Source organism: Astyanax mexicanus, chromosome 8 (genome assembly GCF_023375975.1).
Source record: "Astyanax mexicanus isolate ESR-SI-001 chromosome 8, AstMex3_surface, whole genome shotgun sequence".
Taxonomy (NCBI): Eukaryota; Metazoa; Chordata; class Actinopteri; order Characiformes; family Acestrorhamphidae; genus Astyanax; species Astyanax mexicanus.
The window spans coordinates 50,998,996-51,025,477 of record NC_064415.1 but is presented as its reverse complement, the minus strand read 5'-3'; the positions used below and the strand labels follow the sequence as shown (position 1 = coordinate 51,025,477).

Below are 26,482 nucleotides of genomic sequence, written 5' to 3'. Positions count from 1 at the left end.
GAGACAGTAAAGATATTCTTCCTCAGTATTCAGGTCAATGTCTAACATTCAGAACTGTTAATTGGTAGAAATAAAGTGAATTTTTGGCTTCGTTCCAGTTTCTTTTTTCACGCTTACATTTACAAAATGAGAATGCCATCAAAAAGTACACTTTAATTCAGTAATTTAGTTTAAAAAGCGAAACTCCTTTTATTTAGATTAATTACACACCAAGTGACCCAATTTTAGTGTTTTTTTTTTTCTTTTAATGTTCATAATGAAAATAAAAAAAAGTCTGTATCTCAGAAAATTAGAATATTACAGAAGGCCAATCTGTCCTTTTGACAGTGTGGGCAGTGTGCCAAGTCCTGCTGGAAAAGGAAATCTCCATCTCCATAAACAAGCACGTGATATTATATTTTCTGGTAGACACTGTGCTGACCAAAACCATCAATAAATTCAGCGTATGGAAACCAAGGTCCCAGGTGAAAGTAAGAAACAAAGTCCAAATTCAGCGCAACATCTTTAGTTAGTTTATTTGCTACATCTACACATTTTCAACATCAGTTAAGATGTTAAAAATCCTGTATTGTGAGCCAGATATTAGCCAGAAGCTCCAGATCTCCTTTTCTAATTAATGAGTCTAGGAATAGCTCTTTAAACAGTATTGTATTTTAAGTTCAATGTTTCTGTAATTTTAGTTGTCTGTTTAAAAAAAAAAAAATAATAATATATATATATATATATATATATATATATATATATATATATATATATATATATATATATATATATATATATATATATATATATATATATATATATATATATATATATATATAAAAAGATAGCCACAAGCAAATGATGATTCATCTTTAGGTCTAATTCCAATGGCTCATTATTTATATACAAAACTGATAAAAAAAAAAAAAAGTATTTAAAACAGAACAGCTTTATTTGCATTTCATGCAGCAAAGATAGGAATGTTTTTATTTGTGTGCGCACCATTTCTTTCCAACAGGTCAACATGTTACAGTTACGCATAATCAGTTAAAATCGAAAAGAATTTGACAACATACATGTCATTTATGAATACCATGCACAAATACTGTGTGCATCTTAGAGAAATAAAGGAAAGGTGGAGGAGAATAGAAGGAAAAAAAAAAAAAAACTGCTGGAGAGTGTACAGCTATTTTCTGTAATGTATTCTAAACTGTCTCTGCCCCAGAACTACAAAATTATTCCCTGGAAAAACCAATCAACAGTTGTTTTTTTTTTTTTTTCATTTTCTTACTCATTACTGCCAGTTTCTGCCCCATATTAAACACAAATGTAAATCTAGCAGACAGGGAAGTTTACATGTATATAACTAACTGCATCACAAACATACCAGAATATTAATGAAAATGACTCAAAAACCAGGGAAAAAAATTAAATAAAAATGACAAACTCCAATAAAAAACCCTTTTATCTGTAGGCCTGTGCTCAGAAGTCTCCCTAAAATCCTCCATATCCACCTCTATTAAATCCTCGACCTCCCCCATATCCACCTCCACCTCCTCCACCACCACGGTACCCACCAGACCCCCTGTATCCTCCTCCTCCACCACCACCTCCATACCCCCCTGACCCCCTGTATCCTCCACGGTATCCTCCTCCACCACCACCTCCGTATCCTCCACCTCCTCTGTATCCTCCACCCCTTCCTCCTCCATATCCTCCCCTGTAACCACCACCACCCTGGTACCCTCCACGCCCTCGAAACCCTCCATCTCCATCCATCCGAGACATCTTTGGTGGTCGTGGGCCATCTCCAAAGCTATATAAAAAAAGAGAAAAATAATTAATAAAAGACAGAAAAAATCTTAAATTAGCTGTTTCAGGAACTGAATAAAATTTTCTTAAAATGTCCAGAATGAAAGAACAGACTAGACAAGGGCCCTATTTTAGCGATCTATAGAACACCGGTCAATTGCACATCATGCAGCTGGATGGAGGGCGTGGCAATGCATGTTGGTATCATGAGAGCGCAAAAAAAAAAAAAAAATTACACTGTGCATTGCTCAAAATGCGCAAAAGCCATAAACTAATCATCTTAATTAATTATAGGTGTGTTTTGGACTTAAGAAGAAATAAACCAATCATTGTGCCAGTTGTCATTCCCTTTAAGAGTCAGGTGAGCTCTGACTTTGGCACGTTTGTATATTAAAAGTGCAATGCTTTGTGCATCTCAGCAGAGGATACTGACCTGTGCGTTCACACTGTGAAGGTACATCAGCAGTTTATTTAGGGGAACAGTAATATTTTATTCTGTTTATTGTTGACGTAAAAGCTGGATTTCTTCGCTGCAGCAAGTTTATTTCTGCGTGTAATGAGCGGGGGTGTGTGTGCTGGCCGCTACATGACTAGGACTGGGCGGCTGACTGGGTTTTAATCAGTCAGTGGTGCACCTGTATTTGGCACTGCTAATATAGAAACATGCCAGATATTTACTTACACACATCTCACTTCCAGACCACCACACCCATCAGCGTACATATATTCCTAAACTCTGACGCTAAATAAATAAATAATAATATTAATAATAATAATAAATTTATCCTTCCATTAATACAATCTGGCCAGAGAACTTTTATTATTAAGGCCAAAATGGTGCATTAGCCATAATTGCTAATTGCAATGCTAACCTTTTTCTGAGCTGAATAAATGGCTGATGTTTGATAACTGATGGAAAGAACTGGTTAAATTAATAGGTTGTGTGATTTTATATGATGTGTGGTTTTATTTCACACTAGTCTTTAGTTATTGACCTTAGAACACCGGAATACGCTAGCAGCTCAAACCTAGCTGAGAGCCGAACTCAGCAGTAAGAATTGGAGCATGTTAGCCTGGATAATAGTTTTTTTTTATAATATGAACTAATGGCTGAATTTTTATATCAGTCCTGCTGGTTAGTCTGTGCTGGTAAAATATAGCAAGTTCTGCTATTTGATATGATGTGTGTATGTTACTCTGGTGTCAACAGGCACAAAGTAAGAGGATAAATATGCATACATTTTTGTTAACAAAATTTTTTGAGAGTTAATTTATTTAAATCAGGGGTGTCCAAACTACGGCCCGCGGGCCATTTGCGGCCCGTTTCCTTTTTTGGAGCGGTCCGCGAGGTATTTTAGAAATAAAATGAAAGTTGGCCCACAGTTAAGCAGGTTTTTATAATGTGAGATTCAAAGTTTGAACGCTAGGTGTCAGAAACGGGCCAAAGAGTCGGAGAGAGTGCGCATTTCAAGCACAGAAAAACGGGGCAAAAGAGTCTAAAAACAGAGGGGCTGCGCATTTCTAGCGCAGAAAAACATGGCAAGAGAGTCTAAAAGCGGAGAGGGTGCGCATTTCTAGCGCAGAAAAACAGGGCAAAGAGTCTAAAAGTTGCCGTAATTAAGGAGTTTTATATTAAGAGACATCATGAAATTAAACATCAACTTAAAAAAAACCTTAGTTTACACAACACTGTCAAATATAAAGAGAGTAAGTCCAGTAAAATTGTGTGTAAATGAAATAATCAGGAAAAAAAGTATTATTTAAAGTGGTATATTTCATTATTTGTTTTTTTTTTTACAGAGTATGGCCCATGACTTCAAATATATTTCTCCTTCTGGCCCCCAACAAAAAAAGTTTGGACACCCCTGATTTAAATTAACACCTTCATTTGACAGTGCTTAATAAAATATGATTTTATGGCTAAGGTGAATCTCACCGTGGATTGTTGGCCATAAGGTTGAGTCCAGCTGAAGCAGGTCTGGACAGAAGACGTATGATGTTGAGGAGGCGTTCGTTGGTAGGATCAATATTCCGAATGTATTCTGGGTCTTTGGTCACCTCCACCACTAGAGCCTCCATCGCAGCCCTGAGTGCAGCTATGCCACCAGCCACTTCGTGTGGAATCCGAAGCTTGATCCTGTATTGAGGAGAAGAAAATAAAAAGTGCTCAATGACTAATAATTCACATTTAAAAGTGCATTCTAAATACAGTTGTGGTCAAAAGTTTACATACACTTGTAAAAAAACATAATGTTATGGCTGTCTTGAGTTTTCAATAAGTTCTACAACTCTTATTTTTCTGTGATAGAGTGATCGGAACACATACATGTTTGTCACAAAAAACAGTCATAAAATTTGGTTCTTTCATAAATTTATTATGGGTCTGCTGAAAATGTCACCAAATCTGCTGGGTCAAAAATATACATACAGCAACATTAGTATTTGGTTACATGTCCCTTGGCCATTTTCACGGCAACTAGGCGCTTTTGGTAGCCATCCACAAGCTCCTGGCAAGCTTCAGGTCGAATGTTTGACCACTCTTCTTGACAGAATTGGTGCAGTTCAGCTAAATGTGATGGTTTTCTTGCATGAACCCGTTTCTTTAGCACTGTCCACATGTTCTCAATGGGGTTTAAGTCAGGACTTTGGGAAGGCCATTCTAAAACCTTAATTCTAGCCTGGTTTAGCCATTCCTTTACCACTTTTGATGTGTGTTTTGGGTCATTGTCTTGTTGGAACACCCAACTGCGCCCAAGACCCAACCTTCGGGCTGATGGTTTTAAGTTTTCCTGCAGAATTTGGAGGTAATCCTCCTTCTTCATTATCCCATTTACTTTCTGCAAAGAACCAGTTCCACTGGCAGCAAAACATCCCCAGAGCATAATACTACCACCACCATGCTTGACAGTAGGCATGGTGTTCCTGGGATTAAAGGCCTCACCTTTTCTCCTCCAAACATATTGCTGGGTGTTGTGGCCAAACAGCTCAATTTTTGTTTCGTCTGACCAGAGAACTTTCCTCCAGAAGGTTTTATCTTTGTCCATGTGATCAGCAGCAAACTTCAGCCGAGTCTTAAGGTGCCTTTTCTGGAGCAAGGGCTTCTTTCTTGCACGGCAGCCTCTCAGTCCATGGCGATGTAAAACACGCTTGACTGTGGAGACTGACACCTGTGTTCCATCAGCTTCCAAATCCTTGCAGACCTGCTTCTTGGTGATTCTTGGTTGACTCTTGACCATCCTGACCAATCTCCTCTCGGCAGCATGTGATAGCTTGCGTTTTCTTCCTGATCGTGGCAGTGACACAACTGTTCCATGCACTTTATACTTGCGTATAATTGTCTGCACAGTTGCTCTTGGGACCTGTAGCTGCTTTGAAATGGCTCCAAGTGACTTCCCTGACTTGTTCAAGTCAATAATTCGCTTTTTCAGATCCACACTGAGTTCCTTTGACTTTCCCATTGTAGCTTTTGTAGCTGAGTCTAATCACTGGGTTATTTAAATGGGCTCATGAGAAGTCAACAGCTGTAGTCAATCAGAATCACTTACAAGAAGTGAAGAGGCCATGACATGAAGCTAATTTGATTGACACAACTCGCTACATCACCAAAATTGACAAATTTTGTTGCTGTATGTATATTTTTGACCCAGCAGATTTGGTGACATTTTCAGCAGACCCATAATAAATTTATGAAAGAACCAAATTTTATGACTGTTTTTTGTGACAAACATGTATGTGTTCCGATCACTCTATCACAGAAAAATAAGAGTTGTAGAACTTATTGAAAACTCAAGACAGCCATAACATTATGTTTTTTTACAAGTGTATGTAAACTTTTGACCACAACTGTAGCTTTAGCCAACAACCCTGTGAACAAGGTCTAATTTTTAAACATACCAGTCATCAAGCTCCGCAACATCCCCAGTGGACGTGATTTTCTTAGAGGCAAACAGAATCAGCTGAAGGGGGCTGACCATAGTCATTCCTTTGGCTGAGATTGCTCGGGTTCGAATCTGTAAAAATAACAACAAAAGCATATGTCTTTAATACCCAGACAATTCTGGGCCAATTCAAGTATCAGATAGAACACGTGTATCTGTGGATGACGATATATACTCATATGTATATACCGTATTTTTTGGACTATAAGGCACACTTAAAATCCTTTTAATTTTCCCAAAATCCGGTGCACCTTATGTAAAGCAATTCTGCTGAAATACAGCATTATATAAAGAAAGAACCTCTAGCTGATAGCGCCCTGGATTACTGAAACACTCAAGGTTACCACAGTCTAGCGCTATCTAATATTGAAAATCCACACCTACTGTAAATAAACAGAAGCGCTTTACTCACCGAAACAGCAGTTTTCAGGACAGAAATCTGGTTAGATTAACATTCAGTGCACATTTAACTTTTAAAGAAAATGCCAAGAACATGGCAGTTCGTTCCTGTGTTATTTGTGCAAGTAACACATCAGTGTTATATACGCTTTGCCCAGTAATTCAGAGCTAAGGAACAAAGTTAGAATTTGTTTATGGAACCCCAACAGCAAAGTATAACTGATATAGGTAGGTGTACAGGTGCTGGTCAACGAATTAGAATAATTTGAAATAGTGCAATCATGAAATTCTTTGAATGCATTTTTTGTGCAGAAAGCAAATCAGGTGTTCACCGCACCTGTCCTACTCGTTAGACTAATCACAGAACTCGTTACCTGGAAAAAAAATTTGCTCAGCTGAGCTTTCCAAAAGGCCCATTTAGGCCATTTAACTGTGACACTGTTGTTTTATTGAATTAGAATAATGGAGAAACCGTTTCATTGAATTAGAATAATTTTTATTATAATTACAATCTTCACTTTCTCGGTATTTTGTGGCTGCCCCCTTGGCTTGTATGACTGCCTGAAGTCTCCGCGGCATCGATTTGACCAGCTTGTCGCAAGTTTCTGCACTCACAGCTTCCCAGGCAGTGGCGATGTTCTGCTTCAGTTGGTCCAGCGTAGTAGGCTTTCTGTCGCGAATTTTCCGCTTGACGATGGCCCAAAGGTTTTCAATGACATTGAGGTCAGGCGAGTTGGCCGGCCATGCCAAAACTTCAAGCTGTTTTTTAGTGAACCAATCTTTGGTCGACTTTGCCGCATGAGCCGGTGCAAGATCCTGTTGAAATATGAAGTCTTCTTCGCCGAACTGTTCCTCAACAGTCGGAATCAGGAACGTTTCCAGAACATCTTGATATACGGCAGCATTGACAGTCTTCTTGAGGAAGCAGAGTTTCCCTACACCTCGAGCGGACATGCATCCCCAGACCATAACGCTCTGGGGAAACTTGACTGATCTTTTCACGCACTCGTGGTTGTAGGTTTCGCCACCACGACGCCAGACACGAGGACCTTGGTCACCGAAGGAGATGCAGAAGCGTGATTCGTCACTGAAGACCACTTTCTGCCAGTCTTCAGCAGTCCACTCGCCGTGTTCTTTGGCCCACTTCAGCCGTTTCTCCATTTGTTTCTTGTTCAGCATCGGTTTTACTGCTGGAACGCGAGATTTGAAGCCGAGTTCGCGCAGACGACGGTAAGTGGTTGATCTGGAGACGTCAGCGCCGGTCTGCTTGTTCCACAAGTCGGTGAGCTCGGAAGTGGACTTGAACCGGTTGCTGACTGCGATCTTTCTCAGCTGCTTGTTGTCGCGAGCAGAAGTTTTTCGGACGCCGGAACAGTTGGTGCGCTTGCTGCAGTTTTTCTTGAGAAATTTGCAGACGGAAGACTGGCTGATGCCGAGCTGCTCAGCAATTTTAGTTTGGGTCAAGCCTTGTTGGCGAAGGGCTTGAATTTGAGCCACTATTCCGGTTGAGAGGTCGCGCTGCTTACCCATGATTGATTTTACAACTTAGAAATTCTACTCAACCCTGACTTTATACTGCACAGTGAACACTCTTCACAGAAAACAAAAATTCGAGCATTTATTCTAATTCAATGAAACGTTTCTCCATTATTCTAATTCAATAAAACAAGTGTCACAGTGCGGTGAACACCTGATTTGCTTTCTGCACAAAAAATGCATTCAAAGAATTTCATGATTGCACTATTTCAAATTATTCTAATTCGTTGACCGGCACCTGTATATTTCTAGAACATTTAAATTTCTTAAAAATTTTAATGTTAAATAATGTGGCCAGTGTTGTCCTATTGTAGAATTGCACTAAGCACCGCTTAGTCCTTTTCCAGCATACAATAAGTACGTCAGCAATATCGATTTGAAATATTGGCCAAGTTGGCCAATATGATGATTCAGCACAAAAAAAAACAAAAATAAAAAAACAACCAACCTTTTCTCCGAAGACGAAGAAAGGTGATGGGTACTTCATGTCTTGACTGCTGAAGGGACAGTTAACGGAAGACTTGTGGATGAGTGCGTTTCTTCCTTCAGTGGTCAAGATCTTCCTCTTTTCCTTGTGGTAACAGACATTCGGATAGGAGCCAAAGGTCAGGAGGGTGATCACCACGTCAAGGTTGTTGTCTGGCCCCACATTGTTAAATATCTGGTTCATAAGACACTCTGCACAAAAGACCAAATAGAAAACACCAACAGACCGTTACAACTTTATACAACCTGTAGACAGAACAACACATGATTGATAAGGTTTTAAGCCTAAAGCACTTAAACCACTGATTTTATGTTGTTGTTATTAGTTAATACATTTCTGACTGGGGTTTTGAAATGCAGTTAAATATTTGCCGACCTTCAGGAAAGCCTGAATTGATGAGGATATCCTTCAGCTGAACCTTAGCTTCCCAGGTCATCCTCAAGGTCGACATGTGCAGACGCTTATGTTCACAGAATCTGGTTTCTGCTTCTTCACCACCCATCCTTAAAAAAAGACACAATAAACAATGACCACGGTATTTTCTCTCCCTAATTTGATACAATATGGAAAAAAATAGAGCTATCAAAGCTCTATATATGGCTGTTTAGGGTAGGAGAAATTATACCTGACTTCATCCCAGGCTTGAAAAACTGAAAGCAAAGCCACGTGGTCAGAGAATCGTGTGCCTGCAAAGTTTCTGTGAACATAGCCCAGACGTTTGCCCTCACTGATGAAGGGCTCAGGAAAACAAGAAGCTGCAGAAATGGTGCACACTGCATCTCCCACACTAGAAGAGCAAGACAAACAAATGGTACATAAACATTTGAGTTCTGAGCAAACAAATTAAAATTATTTGGTGGAAAAAAATGCACAATTCTCTATTGGTAGTTTATGATTTTTTTTTATGACATTCTTGACATTCGTACAATCTCACTATGAAGTAAATAGGCATTAAAATTCAATACAAAAATTTGACAAAACAAACAATCCCTACATTTATTCCACATCTTATTTTAACTGAAGGTTTTGATTTTACTGAATTTGGTTTAGTGCTCAATATACAGTGAAGAAAAATAAGTATTTAAACACCTGGCGACTTTGCAATTTCTTTCACTTAGAAATCATGGAGGGGTCTGAATTTCTTTTTTTTTTTTTTTGAAAATCTTTTTTCACCGAGCTGCTAAGCAATGGCCCCGTAGCCCTTTTTTCCAGCCTTGTGGAAGGCTACAACTTTGTCTCTGGTGTCTTTGGACAGATCTTTGGTTTTAGCCATGTTAGAAGTTGGATTCTTACTGATTGATTGCAGTGAACATGTGTCTTCATGCAGCTAAGTTGAGTAGAGGTCTTTGAGGGCCAGATTTTTTGCTGATTGGCAGGGGTTAAAATACTTATGTGCAGCAGTAACACACAAATAAATGATTTAAAAAAAAAAAATCATAAATTGTGATATCTGGATTTTATTTTTTTAGATTATGTCTCTCACAGCGGGCATGCACCTAAGTTGAACATTTCAGACCCCTCCAAGATTTCTAAGTGGAAGGACTTACAAAGTCGCAGGGTGTTCAAATACTTATTTCCTCACTGTAACTATCAGCAAAGATGGGTGTCCAAACCAGTTTTTTGGGTTCCCTAACAATGAGTAACTGCCAAATACAACAGCAAACACCCTTACTTCAAGATGCAGCCCATGATCATCATCTTTCCCAGACGAGGCTCAATGGGCAATTTTGCCAGGATGCGTCCAAGGGGGGTTAGCTCATCGTTACAGTCCAAGGCATCCAGCTCTGGGATATAGAAACAGTTTCCTTGTTAGTAGCCTGGACAACAACCTTTGACCAAGAGTTTAACATAATGTCAGTATTTTGGAGGGGAAAAAAACTTGGTGGGTAAATTACAGGTAAAATCATAAAACCTGTATTTTTTCCTGGCAGGAAAAAGTACTAAGAACTAGTGTGAGTGAGTGAAGATGTCCCTTATTGAAGATGCTATTTGTGAGTTTCTGTTGTGGGGGTAGGGGTGTGCAAAAAATATGTAATTCCTGTAATTTTGTTAAATATAAACGATTTTAGGTGTAAAAGGTGTTTTAATTGTTGTTTTCCCCCCAATTGAGTAGATAGCACCGATAACTTCATAACATCAGCTCGCGCATTATTAAGACATCAGTTAAGATATTATCATAGACTAAATAAATCGCACACCCCTATGTAGTATTAAGGTATGCAGCCAGTTAAATGCTTGACTGAGATTCCTCTTCCCATAATAGAAAGGAGTGCATCAACCCGGCATGCTAATGCATCATCCCGTACCTCTTCACTTATCCATCAATCAGTCAATCCATCCTACCATCCATCCATCTACACATATTTAGGGGGTTGGCCTAATCATTTACTCAAACAAGTCACATCAAGAACACATGCTGTACCTCGGAGTGTGTGTTCAGCTTCTATGACAGCGTCCAGTGGAGGAGGCTCAATAGCTTTGGAAAGAAACTGTCCAATACCACCCAGCCTGAGCAGCTTAATACTCAGAGCCACTTCATGCAGCGGAGTTCGGAAGATCTCTGGAGTCATGTGGGTCTCCAGTCTGTAAAAGAGACATCAAAGAAAGCTCTAATTATCACTGATCATACACCACTTATAATCAGAGAACTGAGGATCAAATCAGAATATGTAAAGTAAAGTGTTAATTGTTGACGATTATAATGTCTCAGAATTTTTTTAAATTATATAAGACCAGCTGGTACTTTTGGCAGGTGGGCAATGTGCCAACTCCTGCTGGGAAATGAAATCCACATCTCCCTAAAAGTTGTCAGCAGAGGGAAGCATGAAGTGCTGTAAGATTTTCTGTGAATACACTGCACTGCACTGCATCAGTGATGGTTTGGAGAGACATGTCATCTGCTGGTGTTGATCCACTGTGTTTTATTATCAAGTCTAAAGTCAGTGCAGTTTTGTTTTCCCAGAAAATCTTAAAGCACTTCATGCTTCCCTCTGTTGACAACTATTATGGAGATCTGGATTTCATTTTCCAGCAGGACTTGGCACAACACCCTCACTGCCAAAAATATCCATTGGTCTTACATACTTCACATTTTCTGAGACACTGCTTTTTGGGTTTTCATTGGCTGTAAACCATAATCATCAAACAATAAAATAAATAAACACTTAAAATAGATCACTCTGTGTGCAATACAGCTATATAATATATGAATTTCACCTGTTTATGTCAAATAAACTGTTTCTGCTTACTTGTCGAAGCGCGCTCGGCTGCAAAGGTGGAAACAGAAGCCTGGCCGAACACGTCCAGCTCGCCCCTTCCTCTGCTCCAGGTTGGTCTTGGAAGCCCACACTGTGGCGTAATTGGTCATGTTGTTGTGGGAAGTAAAGAGCTTCACCTTTTGTCTGAGTGGTTAAAAACAAAAAGAACACAATCATTATTACAATTTTAATCAGATCATTTTCAGCTCAGGCATAGTAAAGGAAATACTTGCATACTTACTTGCAGGAGTCAATTACATAGACTACATCATTGATAGTGATACTGGTCTCTGCAATATTTGTAGACAAAATGACCTAAGAAAACAATTTAGTATACAATTTTTAGTGTTGGAAAAATTTGCAAAAAGAAAAATAAATAAAATAAATAAATATATAAATAAAAACTGTGCTGAGTAACAGCTGAGCAATACACAGACCTTTGTCACTCCATCAGGTACAGGTTCAAACACCCGCCTCTGCTCCTCTCTGGGGATCTGAGAGTGGAGTGGCAAGACCATGTATCGGCTGCTTCCTGATATACACACACAAACACATATTTATCACCAAGCAGTGCCATCAATACAAAATGATGTGCTTATTAATAAAAATAATTGATTAATTCAATTAATGCAAGTAAAAAGAGAACAGATATACAGGTGTATCTCAAACAATTGGAAAATGAAATCCGCATCTCTACAAAAGCATGAAGTGCTGTAAGATTTTCAGGAAAAAAAAAAAAAAAAAACGCTGCAGCGACCAAAGTACCAATTGCTCTTATATAATATCCAAAATATTTTCTGAGAGTAATTTTTGGGTTTTCATTGGCTGTAACCCATAATCATCAACAATAAAAGAAATAAATGCTTAAAATAGACCACTCTATGTGTAATACATATATACATTATGAGTTTCACATTTTGATCTGAATTACTGACAAAGTAACTTTTCAATTATATAAAAAAATTTGGAGATGCACCTGTAGATCTGCTAGATATAGATCTGGCCACCACTATAATTAAAGGCAGCATTAGAACAGATTATCAGAATTGAATTGCTACTTGCACTAATTGTAACTGACCAAAGTGTGGATTCATCTCCAGGTGTTTCTGCATAGAGTAGATCAGATTCCACCCAGGCAGAAACACCAGCACTGCTCCTGGAACCTGCAGCGTCTCAATATACTTCAGCAGGGCCTCCATCAGCTCAAATGGTGTCTCCTTCTCATTTAACTGGGCCATGGAACGCTTGGTCTCCGGACCGTAGTCTGGCCCACAGATCAAATTACAGTTCACCTACAAAAGAAGACAGATATAGAGATTTTAAGCTTATCATCCAATGAATTGAAAAAGTAACTAGCACAAACAACTCGTCAAGCGTCTGAAGGAGAAAACAATTACATTTTAAGGAAACCAAGTTTCGGTTTATGACTTTATAATAAACTGCAGGTCTATTTATCTTCTCTTTAATGAAGACTTGATTAGATAAACAGCACCAGTCAAAAGTCTGAACAGCTTCTTAGTCAATTTCTTTTTTTGTTTCCACATTTTAAATAAATACTGGTCATTTAGACTATGAAGAAAGACATAAGGATTCATGTGGGAACTTAAATGATAAACAAACCAAAATACTCTGAAGCATTTAAATGGCTTGAAAGAATATAACGGAGTTTTGCCTGATAGTATGTTATTTTTGATTAAATGAACAAATCAGTATTTTATTTTAATCAATATTTAGCACAACCAATACAGCATTCAGTTAACATGATTTTGGATGATTTTTATATGTAAGCTGCCGTAGACTCTTTAGGTGTGTGTGTGTGTGTGTGTGTGTGTGTGTGTGTGTGTGTGTAAACCTAGGACTTGGGCGTAGAGGCTCCAAGGCCGTTTTGTGTTCCCAAAATATTTCAGTATTTAGTCGCACATTAAAGATAAGTGAAGGTGACAGAGTGCTGGCTGACTACAGTTTAACGGCCTAAGACAACAAGAAGCTTGTTCTTATCTTATCTGAGGCTGGATGAATTTATCCTGTGTAACAGAGGGAACTCTTGCTCTTGATTTCCTTGGGCGATCCTGATGAGAGCCGGTTTCATCATAACTTTTGTTGAAGGTCTTTGCGACTGCAGTCAAAGATACTTTCAAAGTTTTTGATTTTATTTTTAGATTGACTGACCTTCATTTTTAATGATCTAAGGGGTGATCTAAGCATATTTGAACTGATCTGAGTATTTTTTTTGTTACTTCTGTGTTTTTGCAGAGCAAGTTATTCAGTGAAACAATGTATGGTTAAACCTGCATTAAAAATCTAAGATGAAAAGGCTGATGGATCTGGTTTAACAATGCTAAGGTGTTACATTCAACACACAGCAGATATAGAACACATCTGGAATAGTGAAGCACTAATTAAGCTGTGCGTACCTCCTCCTCACCACCTTCCTCATCTTTGTCTTTTTTCTTCCTGTCCATTGGAGGAGGCACAAACTGTGTCATCTGAATGCAATCCTCCAGGAAATATTCTGTAAGGAAAGAGAACATCGGTAAACACAAACCTACTAGACCAATAACAAATAACAAGAAAGTTTAGACTACTGATCTTAAACATCAGATTCACTTAACTTTAGGGAATCTTAAGCTGAAGACAGTCATCCAAAACAAAATATTGGATCTATCCAATTTATTATAACTGCATTAACTAAACAGTTATATGAACTGATTGTGTGTCTTTATAATTCTTGTCAAACATGCAAATACATCTGCAAACAGATATCACAGATATCAATGCTCGCTCACCTTGCACAGGATATGTGCGTCCAAACACTTCTATAACAGGACAGTTGAAGAAGTACTCTCTGAACATGGTGGTGTCGATGGTGGCAGACATGAGAATAATGCGAACATCTGGGAAAGCCTGGACCACGTCCCTCAACACCACCATTAGGAAGTCAGTCTGAAGACACACATGCATTTAGACACATTAGTTTTGATACAAGCTTGCAATAAATCACCCAGAATACTAATGCCTACAAACATAAATTACGAACAATTCTACTTACATTAATGTCTCTCTCGTGGATTTCATCCACTATTACATGACTGATTCCTCGAATACCAGCTTCCAGCTTCCTCAGGAGCACACCTTTAGAAGAAACCCAAGATGATTAATCAGGCAAACTGTCTACATGCAGAAAAACATGATCATTTTACTGGGACTAGGGTAATTAAATTTCTGATCTGATGACTGATCGCTTAAACACAAACCTGGTCACTTAATTAATAGAGACATTAAAAGTTAGATAAAGCAGGTAAAAGATAAAAGCAGGTAAAAGTGGCACAAATCCAATATTTAAATGTTCACATTCTTTTTAAATGGGACCCTTAACTGACATCTGTCTAAATAGTTTATAAGCATGCGCTTAAGAGCATTGCTTTACATTTCACATAAAGTTTCACTTTAATCAGAAACTTAACAGCTAGGAATGATTTTAGACTGCAGCCGAACTAATCACAGAGAATTCAATCCAGTTCGAAAAAAAAGGACACGTTATTCAGCCAAAGACACAGGTTTTTTATTTTTATTTTTCCTTTGATGCTTCAGCCGCAATCTATAGCTATATTACAAATATTTCGAAGCTGCTAACTTGTTTTTCCACCACTGAAACCTTTACTCGCAGCTGCTGTCCATTTTTTTGTCTACTCCCGGTCACAGTCCTGTCTATTCACAGCCCCTTTTTCCTTCTCTTTGGCCAAAAATTCTGATCTGGCCATTCAGATTTGCATTTCAATGTCACATAATAAAATAGCCCAAAATAGGAATTGACATAAAAAAAAATGTAATTCAATGTCTTGTTTGTTATTTACACTGCCACACAAACTACCCAAACTTATAACATACAATTTGTTTTTTTTTTATCACATTTACCTGCTGTGTGAACCTAGCCTAATTTACTTACCAACAGTGCAGAAGAGGATGCTAGCATGTGGCCTGGGCAAGATGGACTCAAAGCGCACACTGTAGCCACAGCTTTTCCCCACTTCCTCGCCTCTCTCGAACGCCACTCTCTCAGCCACTGACACAGCACTGATTCGTCGAGGCTAAAGAGATAACAAGCACATAGTCAAATCAATCAATCAATCAATCAATCAACCTTTATTTAAATTCAGAGTACATTGAGGTTGGCCCTCATTTACAATACAGCCGAGCATTTACATAGGGAAGGGACTGACAGAAATAACAACAAAAAAGTAGATAGAATAATAAGTAATAAAAAAAAGAATAAAAAACTGCAATATAATAAGGTATAAGAATTATATATAAAAAAAGAGGATAATTAAAAAAAAATATTCAGATAGAAAACAAAAGGTAAAAATTATAATTTAAGAGTAGGAATCATAAAATCATAGGGAAAAAAAGGTAATAAAATAAATAAAAATTAAATTACAGATGAATAAATTAAATAAAAATAAGAAAAAAATAAATAAAGAAACTTTACCATACCAAAGACTATAAAAAAACTACAATGGGCTAAGACAGTGGCAGGCTGTCTGAAGGTGGTTAGAAACTAGGCGTTTAAAATGATTTAGTGACACCAGCGAGCTGAGCTTTAGAGTTTCCTGTAGTGAATTCCAGCTCGCTGGTGCACTGTGGCTTAAAGCAGATTTTTCCAGTTAAGTTAAAACTTTTGGTACCTGAAAAGTAACAAGAGTTTTGTAGAAAAACACAGAATTCTGAATTAAGTCAAGCATGCTAAAAAATAAACAGCGCTTTAAATCATTCTTTTCTGATCTGATGACTAAAGTTTTTTTTTTTTTTTTTTTTTTTACACTTCACTAAATATTCCAAGCTGTTTGTATTTGACTGAGCTACAAATGGGTAAAACTAAAGCTAACAATCATGCGCTGAAAGCTCTGAATTATAGAAGATATGAAACATCATTCTTTTGTAGTTATTTGACGCAAGCATAGAAATTTAAAACACTGTCCACTGCAGACAGCTCACCTGAGTGACGACAATGTTGCATTCTGAGGCCCGGCCGGCATGAAGAAACTCGTCCAGAATGTACTGTGGCACCTGCGTGGTTTTGCCACAACCCGTGGCTCCACGGATGATCACCACTGGATTCTTGTGAACGGCATTCATGATTTCTTCCTCAAACTTCTTCACTGGGAGCTGCTCTCTGTCCTGTATCATCTGCCATTTACACAAAACAACAGGGACCAAACTCAGAACAACCTCTACTCTATTTATATTTGCGGTTTACTCATTTTTTTTTTTTCTTTAGATCTCCAATGCACTACAAATACAGACAGATACGAGAAAGTAGCAGTTTTTATTAACAATATTGCTGGGCGGTATTGTCAAAAAATGTATATCATGGTATTCTGCAAGATCCTAGTGGTTTCACGGTATATCACAATTTTTTAAAACTGGGCTTTTACATAGGATTGTGACTTACAGTACAGCTAGGGGTACATATAATAGAAAACATTTAGGCTTTAAATTAGGACTTTGATTACTATAGGGTATACAGGGTTTGCTTTGTCCCACAAAATTGTACAATACATGAAGAATCAGACATTACAAATCAATAAATATTTTAAATAGTCCCATAAACACTATAAACAAACCTAAAATACATCTCAAAAGCTCTATTGCACAAGCAAGACAAGTCTAATATCAATTAAGAATATTTTATTATTGAAGACATTAGAGGCATTACAGTAATAAAATCAGCCACAATTCCCTTGGTTTTCCAGTTAACAAATAAATTCAGTTCAGTGTGTATTAATATTATCCTTCACGCTACAGTATTAATATATTTAAAAGAGCTATAGTTACTGCTCTTTATTGCCCAATTCCATTCCTCTCTATAGCTGAGTGAATAATTGCTGTTTTTCTACTTTACTCAGATTCATAAAAAAAAAAAAAAAAAAACACCTCTTATTGCAGGGAACAGCAACAGGAGCTCCTCTGAGAAAGTGCTCTTCCATTATAGGTATTTTAGGTAGCACAGAGTTTGATTCCACAGAGCTGAGCTAACATTACTCCAGTATGTTAGCTTGTTATGTTAACTGGCTTGCGTTAGCCAGCGAGCTGTATCTGCTTCTTTGGTGGTGCTGTTCTACACAGCGCTCCGCAGCGTCTCTAGCGGTATGGTGGTTCGTGAAAAATGCATATCAGTTTTAATTTCCCCTTAGCACTAGTCCCATAACATACAATATTATATACCATATACCAAAAGGAGAGGTAGCAGAGACCATGCAGTGTGAGGCTCTTTATCTCACCTTATGAAGGTTCTGGTCATGCTCCAGCTGATAATTGAGCTCCTGCTGCAGGTCTGTGCTGATCTGCTCTGGGGTGCACTGCCAAAGAATTCACAAGAGTGGTTATTACATATTATAGACAATATGTGCCTGCTGGATTATCACAGTGTGATTAGTTATTTTTAGTTAGTGTTATTGTAGGAACCAGGCTTCTTTGCTAAAATCTACACCAGAATATGGTATTATCAGTTTATGTATATAACAAAAACAATATTAGCTGTTTTTATGAATTACATGACCCAGCATGTAGGTTTATCATCTAAATTCACAAGTACAGTACTTACAAATGCCAGAGGACCCTCATCAATATTGGAGCTGGTCCATGGGTTCCAGTTGACTTGAGGGGGAGACCAGGGAACCACACCTGCCAAGCTCTGCCTCTGCGACGGCTCAAAATGAGCCATCTTCCCCTGGATCAGAGACACTGGGCCACTAGGATCCTGCAGCAATGAGAGAACAGACATGGATTGTACTTTTAATACAATTTAACAGCAGTATTCATTCTGAAGAACAAAAGACCGAGAGCTGAACACATACAGGTGGAGGAATGTGGACGCCAAGCTCCTGGACGACGCCCTGTAGTTGGTGCCTGAAGTCGTCATTGACATTCACTTCATACTCTTCCACCTATAGAGAGAGAACAAACATTATTGTAAAAACTACCGTATTATTATTAATTGCACTAAAAGGAGCACTTAAAATCTTTTAATTTTCCCAAAAATCATCAGTGGACCTTAAAATCCAGCGCGTCTCATGAATGAATTTTACCAGTAAGCTATTAAGGAGCAGTAAAGCCACTCTGCTACAGTATTATACAAGAGTTTTAGTTTAATTCTTTAGTAGTGACCGTCCAGGTGTGAGTATGTCAGCCTGCAGCCTGTTACTAAACCCGGCTAGCCCTACTGGAGCAGCATTAGCATTAGCCGCTAACCGCACTAAGGGCTAGGCCATTCAGTAGTGAGTAGTGCTACAGGCTGCTTTCCAGTAAGCTAGCGGTTAGCTGCTAATGCTAATGCTCCAGCTTTAGTGAAAATCTGGAAATCTAAGCTTACTGCAAATAAACAGAAGCGCTTTACTCACCCAAATAAACAGTTTTCAGGAGAGAAATCTGTGTAGATTATCTCAGCTCCCGTTTAACTTGTATGACTTTTTTTTTTTAGAAATTAAGTTTTGTTTACTTAACTTAGATTAGCTTTACAGGTCTTGCCACCCAGCGGTGAGACCAGGTGAATTAGAAAGAAAATATTGCGACACCCCAGTGCCTTACTAGAGTCGCATAAAATGCGACATTTATTGATAGTGCGCCTTATAGTGTGAAAAATATGGTAGTTATAAACTAGAGGTTCCATGATGAGCATTTTTACTACTCAAATAGTTAAACACTATATTGACAAAAGTATTCGCCCAACCATCCAACTCATTGAACTGAGGTTCCAAATACTTTTATGGCCACAGATGTATAAAACCGAGACTGCTTCTACAAACATTAGTGAGCTCAGTGAACTCCAGCACTGTGGTACCATGATAGGATGCAGCAATTTCACTACTCACTACTAAATATTCCACAGCCAACTGTCAGTGATATTATAACACAGTGGAAGCCACTTCCTCAGTCAGAGTAAAATAAAAGAAAGGGGTCTGCAGACGCTGAGGAGCATAGTGCACAGAGGAACCAACTTTCTGCAGAGTCACTACAGAATCACTACACACCTTCAAACTTCATGTAGCTTTAGATTAGACAATTAGACAAGAACTGTATAGTGTAGAGAGCTTAGCTAATCAAACACAATGCAGACAAACAAATACTTTTGTCATGACTTTCAAATAATTGCTAACAAATTCTAGCAACAAAAAAATAATAATAAAATAAAATAAAATAAAATAAAATAAAAATTGCTATATTTCAAACACGGAAACACAGACTCAAAACTGAGCATTTCCATGTCTATGTTTTAGCGGTCCTAGTGGTCTCAAACGATGGATATATTCAAACCTGGGAAAAACAACCCAACTGTGGCCAATAGTGAATGTCCTGATCAAATCAATGAAAAACACTAAAACTAATTTCCCTTTGAATTAGCTAATTTGCATCACTGTACTCACCGTCTCTCCTTCTTTCTTCTTTGTCTGCCCTGTAAAAGCCTCAAAGACACCCAGGTGGTACAGCTGTCGAACCAGGGAGAGAGCGCATGACTGTGCTGCTAGCTTCTTATTGGAGCCGTGCTCACGAGCAAAGATCTCTGCACATTAAATATTACATTAAACATGTAATGTATCCAACACAGATCACTTGCTCTTATAACCGCCAATGAATGTATTCTACTACTACACTAAACAGATACTTACTTCTTCCTAGCTGTCGTACGAAGATGGTCATTTCAGCAATGAAGCTCCTAAAGCCAGAAAAACGTGATTTAAACATGAATTACATACAAAAAAAAAGTAGGACGCATAACAACAGCCCCAAAATACACATCAGAAAACTTAACTAAATACAACGGCAACAATACACAACACACACAGTTGTATCAAAGAACTGACCTCTACCTATCAGCTGAGAGCCCCTTCATGAATAAGAGTGTCCACATGTGAGCACTCCATCTTGAGCAGGTATGTTTTTCTGCCAGACTTCCAACCACGAATCAGAACACTTCCATCTCAGCCACGGAGGCCTCCATTCCTGATGAAGGAGCGACACCAGAAATCACAACCATACCTTACTGCGGCCCAGGCACTCCAGCATTCATCCAATCACAGACTTCAACATATGGTAACTTAGTGCGGCCTAAGCAATACCACATGTTTGTCACATGTAAGGTTGTGATTTCTGGCATCATTATTTCCTTCATTTGTTTTGGTTCATTTGAACCCAAATTTAATAATAAAAAAATTAATGGTTTAACTTTAAAACCAGACTGAAACTAAATCTAGCAGGAGCCCAAGTCAGGGTACTCCTGTCAAAAAAGTGGAGGAAAAGTTGCAAAGAAGCTTTAAAGTAGTTTAGTCGAGATTTCCTTGGGGTTACATTTACCACAAGAAGTTCTCTCTCATCCTTATAGTCCAGCAGAAAAACATACACTCAATATATGATTATGTAAAAAACAGTATACATCTTCTATATGATTACATATAAGGTAAACTTCCTTTCCCTTCATATATTGTTAAAACCATTTAATACAAAAGTATATAAATGAACTCAGGTAAAGTAAGACAATTTTATGAGACTTCATAGAATTTTTTTCTTCCAGCATCCAAACCTGTTGTGGTCAGGTCCCACTTGACTGTATTTGTAGTCTGTTTGGATTTTCTCCTTCTGGAAAAACTGGTTCAGTCGAGCCTTGGCATTTTCCAGTGTCCAATTGCCATGAAGTCCAGCATTTAAATCTACCTCCTCTGACTCCAGAGTCTAGAGGGGAAGAGATTAAAATAAATAAATAAATAAATGTCATAATTTAATATTATGTACACGTAATTTCAGGATCCCCATGTTTTGATAATAGCCGTCATCTTAAATTAAAGTCATGATCAGTAGAGTGATGAGCAGTGTTGACGGAAGGACATGCTGTATACATAAAGAAAATGTGGCATAACAGAAGAGACAATTGTTTGCGTTTGTGCCTTTCCACAGTGCAACATTACATGCTCATTACTCTGCTAATCATGACTTTACTTCAAAGGAAAACTCTGGTTTAAAATTGACTTTTGTTGTAGTAAAACATGATAAAATGAACTTACCTTTGTTGAACAGCCCACCAGCACTCTCCTACAGCTTTCTGAGATCTAGTAATTATGCTTTTTGCCCAGTACTCTGTACAACGGCCGTATTGGGATATATTTTGCCCCGATAAATTGCTTTTTACGCTCAAAGTAGCTCCACACCTCCTTGGTAGAAGCTGGAGAGCCCCAACATTTAAATCGAGGCATTAATAACTTAAAAAGTGCACAAGAAGCTTATTAAACTCCTGGTGTAGCAGCCGGCGCCAGAAGGCAGGCTATGCAGAGTCTATGTATACATGTGTTATTATAAGTACAGTGATGGCGGCTCCTGGAGCTAAAAACTAGCATTATGAGATGTAAAAAGTGTTTTTAATAAACTTCTTATGCCGTTTTAAAAGTACTTAATGCCTAATTTTGAATATCAGGGCTCTCCAGATTCCACCAATGAGGTGTGGAGCTACTTTGAGTCTGAATAATGATGTAAAAAGTGATTTATCTGCAGGGGAAAATATGCCCCATTAAAACAAATTCTAGTCTATTTGGACAAACTGCACAATACTGCTGGATTTTGGAAAGCTGCAGGAAAACAGAGGAGGGCTTTTCAACAAATGTTAGTATCTTTATCATGTTGTTTTACTACACCAAAATCAATTTCACACCAGAGTTCTCCTTTAACAAAAAAAAAACACTGGTGCAAAATATACTGTGTTAACTGAAAATCAATCAACCTGCTTAAAAATCTTTACGAGCAATTCTTTTACACCCCAACATAGACTCTTATACCCACAAAAATCCATATTCTATAAAGAACTTAAATAGTGGGAAAAGCCTAAGTCTTTCCTGTAAATACTTCATATAGAATGTAAAGAATTCATATAGAAATCCTACAGCTTTTGCATCCTGTTCCTCTTTCCTGGAATAGTAGTCCTGCAGGTTGGCCCCTCGCTCCCACTGAGAGTTGCCAAAACCCGAATAGCCCAGTCCAGTCACACCAGGAACCGGAGCAGAGCTCTGGTCAGGCCCTTAATGACAGAAAGAACAGATTAGAACCCCTGCTTGAGTCTACTTCTTTTACACTATACTGTATACACAGAAATCCATTTTTGACCACAGAATCTCAAGCCTGCCTTTCAAACAGGTCCGGTGATTTACAGATTTACTGCAGCTCTTACCTGTTTTCAAAAAAATAATAATTTACATACTAGGCACTTCTGTTTTTAAATCACAATGCTGAAACTTAGAGTGTAAAATGTACATGGTAAAGGCAACTAAAATTAAGTAGCCATACCTGACTCGTTCTTCACAACTAAATGTGGTGGTAAGGGGCCATTTGGTGGGAGACTTCCAAACCCACCACCTTCTGAACTGCTGCAATCAGGTACATCTGGAACACTGGCCTGGTAACAGGAGGGATGACATCAAAATATATAAATATATTAAAGAATAGGAATTGAGACACCTATATAGTCTTAACAGCATTTACAAATGCAATTTTTTTGCCAATTTTTAAGTTATTTTACATTGCCAAGTGTAATGACAACATTTATTTCAACTTTATTAATGCAAATATTCAGCAGTAACACCGACATTAGTGCTTGGCTGTATGACCAAAAATGTATATCACAGTATTTTTCAAGATTCTGACGATTTAACAAATAAATTAAATTCTGTGTACATTATCATCATTCTTCAAGCTGCAGTATTATTATATTTAAAATGGCTATATTAACAGTTCTTGAAGCTTTTTTTTCCACCTCATATCCAAAGTTTTAGGGAGTTTTATCACTTGTGCTGAATAAATTATTCTGTACCCACAACCGATTTTGGGCTCCTCTGGGGGACGAGAGAAACTTTTTTCCAAGCTGTGGATCGGTTGCTCAATTCCATTCCTCTCTTTTTTGAGTAAATAATTGCTGTTTGCTGTTGTTTTCTTATTTTACTCAGACAAAAACACTGCTATTGCAAGGAACAGCAACAGGAGCTCCTTAGATAAAGTGCTGTTCTCATGTTTTTCCAGAGAGGACAGAGCGTTTGACTCGACAGAGCTGAGCTACCATTAACCCAGTGTGTTAGCTTGTTATGCTAACTGGCTAGGTTAGTTAGCGGGTCGTATCTGCTTTTTTGCCAGTGCCTAGTGGTATGTAAAAAGCGCATATCGGCAAACCAGTATACTGTCCAGCACAAACTGACATGGTTAACAAAATCATACTTACCCCTAAAGCAGGGACTTCAGAAGCACTCATCTCACCAATACGGACAAGATAATTCACAAAGTCCCTGGCAGCATTAGACTGGGCATCTTTCTTGTTGGTGGAGTTTCCCATTCCAGTGTAATTAAAACCATCAACACGTACCTAAATGAGGCACAAAAAAAAGAGAAAAAAAAAATGTTGATCTTTGAAACATTCTAAACGTGTAATCTCATTACATTATCATTATGTCCGTAGCATAAAATGCTTTTTATAGTTTAACAATTATTTCTGAGACAATATAATTCACAATATAATTATGGTGACAGGCCTGCAAGAGAATAGACATAATAAGTATTAAGTACAGAGTTGCTATAACAGTCAATGTGTAACAGGTATCGTGTAGTTTACCTCACACAGGAACTTTTGTCTGTTTTTATTCCCAGCTGCTCGTATGTCATAGTTTGGTGTTAATTTTTTCTTTCCGCACCAGGCATACAGATAGTTTTTGATGTCTGCCATTGTTGAGAGTCCCCCTGGAAACATACAAAAGATATCATTTTAGATATCATTCACAAAACTTAGATAAACTATGCTGTCTGGAAAAAAATAAATGACACCTCCTACAAATAGGTAGGAACTTCCCAATGGATAATTACTACATGGGTGATTATGTCAGTAGGTTCTTATTTGTTGAACAACCGTGGTTATGCAGTGGTCCCAATCTCTTATCATCAATACAAGATCTTCTGGAAAAACAAATGCAACTCAAATAAACAAATAGTAAATGTTGTGACATTACAGAAGTTTGTGGAAAGATACCAAAAGTTTGGACATGTTATCATACAATGTTTTTCTTTACTTCTGTATTTCATTTATTTTTTACATTGTAGATTAATATTAAATACATGAAAACATTTAAGGGACATATATGGAATTACGAAGTAATTAAAAAACGTGTCTTCCACAATCCCCTGACCAAAACCTGATGAACTGAGATGGTGATTTGAGGTGATTTGGGATGAGCTGGAGCTTCACAGCCAGCGTGAAGGAAAAGCAGCAACTATTGTGCAGCAACTATTGTTCAGCACCTCTAGGAACTCCTTTAAGACGCTAAAAAAAACTATTCCAGATGACTCTCCCTCATGAAGTAGCTGAGATTAAAATTCCAAGAGTGTGCAGATCTGTCTTAAATTTTATAAATAAAAAATAAATCATAAATTTGATACTTAGGAGAATCTAAAGTATAAAACATTTTATAGTTGTTTAACACTATTTGTTTACAAAATAATTTTGCAGGCGTTCCAGTATAGCTTTAATACAGTTTTTAATATTAATTTTTCAATGTACAAAAAAAAAAAACGAACTGAATGAGAAAAGGTCTCGAAACTTTTAGCTAGGTCTTAACCAGCTAACGTTAGGTTAACTACGTTAGCTAGCCTAGCGTAGCTAGAACATCTCAGCCAGATACGTTTGGGTTTGCTAGCTTAGCTAGTTAACTAGCTAGTAAGATTAATGGTGTTCTGTCGATTTAGGGTAAAGCTGCCCAAATGAAGGATACTTCCATTGGCTAAACAAAAATCACAAAAAATGATTTAAATCACTTATCAGGAGAAATTGTCTTGAAAAAAAACTCACATAAAAACGTTAACATTTCTAAATCGATGTATGCGCAGAACAGAAAGTAACACATTTTGATGGGTAAAAGAACTCGACAAAACACCGGCTAACATAATAGCAGTATATAACTCAAAACCACAGCACTGTACTGTACTAACTGCAGAAATAGCACGATGATGAAGTCGCGCAATATAGGTTAACTAATACTTGCAGGACCACCAGTAAATAAACAATAAAAACATCATTAACTAACACTAGCTAGGTAACTGTATAAGAAAGAACAGCGCTTGCTAAAGAGCTAAAGCTAACCACAGAACACAGTGCAGACAGACGGAGTGTACTGTACTGTTTACGGTGCTGGCAATACTCAACACGCAGTCAGAACTAGTTCCGCCGGATAACTCACCTCCTCAGCAGGTATCTTGCTGAAACACAGAGCGGAAAATTAACACAAAATAGCTGAGAAAGGTCGCTAATCTCAGCGCTGCGGTGCAGGGCGCAGCGTCGTCAGCGGGCCAGACATGCGCAGTACAGCTCCACTTTGTAATGAGAAACATAGTACGCATGCGCAGTAAAAATTCCTGGCTAGATCAGTAAAAGGCTGCGAGCCACTAGAGGAAGCCCGCGATAGAGAACCCATATTAAATAGAGTGAATTAATTTATGAGATTAAAACTGATATAAACTTTTCAATCTGAATTTTGAAGCTATATCTAAATTCAATTTACTTAACATTTACCAAGATGGATTCACATATTTGAATTTTTGTTTTTGATTAGATTTTTGTGTTTTAAACTAACTTCTGAGGAGGTAAAATTTGCTGTTGAAAAAAAAAACAATGTGAATTAATTAATTAATTATTGAATAATTTAAAAAAATCTATATCCATACATTTTCAGATAAAAAAAATCAGTTTTTTTTTCTGATTTTAAAAAGATCCACTTTTATTTTTTTTTCTAATTGAAATCTCAGTCACTCAAGTTTACTTTTTCCTGGGGACCCTGGGTGTTTGAGCTATGGATTAAATTCTTAATTCTGAATTTTGAATCAGATAGATCTTAAATTTTAAAAATAAAAATAAATATTTCACGTTGATTAAAGGTCAAGTAAACCAAATTCAGATATACAAAATTTAGACGTGAATTATGTCATCCTTTAAGCTCCATATGAATGAAGCTAGATTGCTAAAAGTCTTATTTAAAATAGAAACTATTTAAACTTTTAGTTTC

The 26,482-nt window shown here is 37.6% G+C and overlaps 1 protein-coding gene across 2 annotated transcripts; it reads right to left on the bottom strand.

Moving 5' to 3' along the window:
- Positions 1 to 936: 936 nt before the first annotated feature.
- Positions 937 to 25,807, bottom strand: dhx9 (DEAH (Asp-Glu-Ala-His) box helicase 9). 2 transcript variants are annotated; one of them, XM_007258034.3, is made up of 28 exons: positions 25,661 to 25,807; positions 24,046 to 24,170; positions 23,659 to 23,799; positions 22,734 to 22,842; positions 22,334 to 22,467; positions 20,986 to 21,134; positions 20,075 to 20,121; positions 19,832 to 19,968; positions 18,266 to 18,355; positions 18,013 to 18,168; positions 17,690 to 17,767; positions 16,404 to 16,595; positions 15,358 to 15,499; positions 14,461 to 14,543; positions 14,198 to 14,354; positions 13,826 to 13,923; positions 12,490 to 12,703; positions 11,849 to 11,943; positions 11,653 to 11,726; positions 11,403 to 11,555; positions 10,577 to 10,737; positions 9,827 to 9,938; positions 8,780 to 8,941; positions 8,530 to 8,657; positions 8,116 to 8,345; positions 5,689 to 5,804; positions 3,731 to 3,931; positions 937 to 1,798 (listed from the first exon to the last, which is right to left on the bottom strand). In XM_007258034.3, the coding sequence occupies exons 2-28, from the start codon at positions 24,154 to 24,156 to the stop codon at positions 1,477 to 1,479; spliced, it is 3,792 nt and encodes a 1,263-aa protein (XP_007258096.3). In that variant the 5' UTR covers positions 24,157 to 24,170; positions 25,661 to 25,807; the 3' UTR covers positions 937 to 1,476. The 2 variants fall into 2 exon arrangements, with proteins under 2 accessions (XP_007258096.3, XP_049338301.1); XM_049482344.1 differs by lacking the exons at positions 20,986 to 21,134; positions 22,334 to 22,467; positions 22,734 to 22,842; ... (1 more) ...; positions 24,046 to 24,170; positions 25,661 to 25,807 and adding an exon at positions 20,270 to 20,397.
- Between the last annotated feature and the right edge of the window lie 675 nt (positions 25,808 to 26,482).

Excerpts from the sequence above, each read along its gene's own strand:
- dhx9 (XM_007258034.3), bottom strand. The coding sequence starts at position 24,156 with ATGGCAGACATCAAAAACTATCTGTATGCCTGGTGCGGAAAGAAAAAA. Across the intron at positions 9,939-10,576 it reads AGCTGAACACACACTCCGAG|AGCTGGATGCCTTGGACTGT; the intron begins GTACAGCATGTG and ends TCTATATCCCAG. Across the intron at positions 5,805-8,115 it reads TCTTCGTCTTCGGAGAAAAG|ATTCGAACCCGAGCAATCTC; the intron begins GTTGGTTGTTTT and ends TTATTTTTACAG.